General features: G+C 35.7%; 1 protein-coding gene across 1 annotated transcript; it reads right to left on the reverse strand.

The window, feature by feature from the left end:
* Window positions 1-416: 416 nt before the first annotated feature.
* LOC101998775 (UDP-glucuronosyltransferase 2B17-like) lies at window positions 417-1,113 on the reverse strand. The gene has a single exon (XM_005372366.2). The coding sequence runs from the start codon at window positions 1,110-1,112 to the stop codon at window positions 417-419; it is 696 nt and encodes a 231-aa protein (XP_005372423.2). The 5' UTR covers window position 1,113.
* Between the last annotated feature and the right edge of the window lie 6 nt (window positions 1,114-1,119).

Raw genomic sequence — 1,119 nt, forward strand, 5'->3', positions numbered from 1 at the left:
CATATCCCAAAGTTTAGTTTAAATAAATATAGTTTCCTAGGCAAGAGAAAACAATTTCTGTAATGTTATATACATAGGGAAACTGTAAAATCTCTCATTTCATAATATATCTTAATTATGAATTTTTAATTAGCTAGTGACTTATTAAAATAGATTAAAAATTACGGAAAATGAGTAAAGAATCACTTAAGAAAAGTCTACTTGCTTTTCTTTGTGGCTCTATATCTCAGCAGAATTCCTGTATCAGGTATGATAACTGCTTCTCTTTGATCAGTAATATAAACTTTTACAGTGCATTTCACAGCTAATATATTACATTTGATCACCTATAAAAGGCAACGTCACTTTGAATTTCATGGACATAAGTATAGATTTAAATAACTGCGAAATTTAGGTCATATAGCTTCTGATAAGAATCATAACTTACCCAACGTTTCACTGTAAAACTGACTCCATTTCTTTTCATTAAATATCTGGAACCAAAAGTCAAAATACAACATACACATCATATTTCTTACCCTCTCCATAAATGTCATTTGACCACCTAGTCCCGACAAAATTATAGGTACATAAGAGGGAGGGACTAGAAATCTCCCACTGTACTTTTCCATTGTATAGCCAGGAGAGGAGCGAAGACTGTATAGAAAAGGGATCTGGAGAAGTTCAGCTATCAGCTCCCCACAGGGAGCAATGGCATCTGAGAAAAGGACATCAAACTTGGATCTCTGTAGTTTTGTCATAAGTTGTTTGTTTGAAACTGTGTCTCTGCAAAGCCCTAGATACCTATCAGATAATTCATCAGCCATGTTTTGTAGCAAAGGAGAAAACGATACACACAAATCTCTTGGTATCTCATGAATCCATACATCCACAAGCCTTGTGAAAGCCTTGTCCAGATCATCTTTACCAACAGACGTAGAAAAACTCTCAAACTTCAGACCAGGTGATTTACTAGGATCAAGAACGATGGAAGCTGAAGTTCTCAGAACTGTCACTTCATGACCCCTCTGTACAAGTTCATCCAGTATTGTCTTTAGATTCATCCAGTGACTGAAATCCATTGGCCATACTAACACTTTCCCACAATTCCCAGGTATAAAGTAGCAACTCATCTGCAGG

Source organism: Microtus ochrogaster, unplaced genomic scaffold (genome assembly GCF_000317375.1).
Source record: "Microtus ochrogaster isolate Prairie Vole_2 unplaced genomic scaffold, MicOch1.0 UNK2832, whole genome shotgun sequence".
In the NCBI taxonomy this organism is placed as follows: domain Eukaryota; kingdom Metazoa; phylum Chordata; class Mammalia; order Rodentia; family Cricetidae; genus Microtus; species Microtus ochrogaster.

Coding starts and splice junctions, on each gene's coding strand:
- LOC101998775 (XM_005372366.2), bottom strand. CDS start 1,112: ATGAGTTGCTACTTTATACCTGGGAATTGTGGGAAAGTGTTAGTATGG.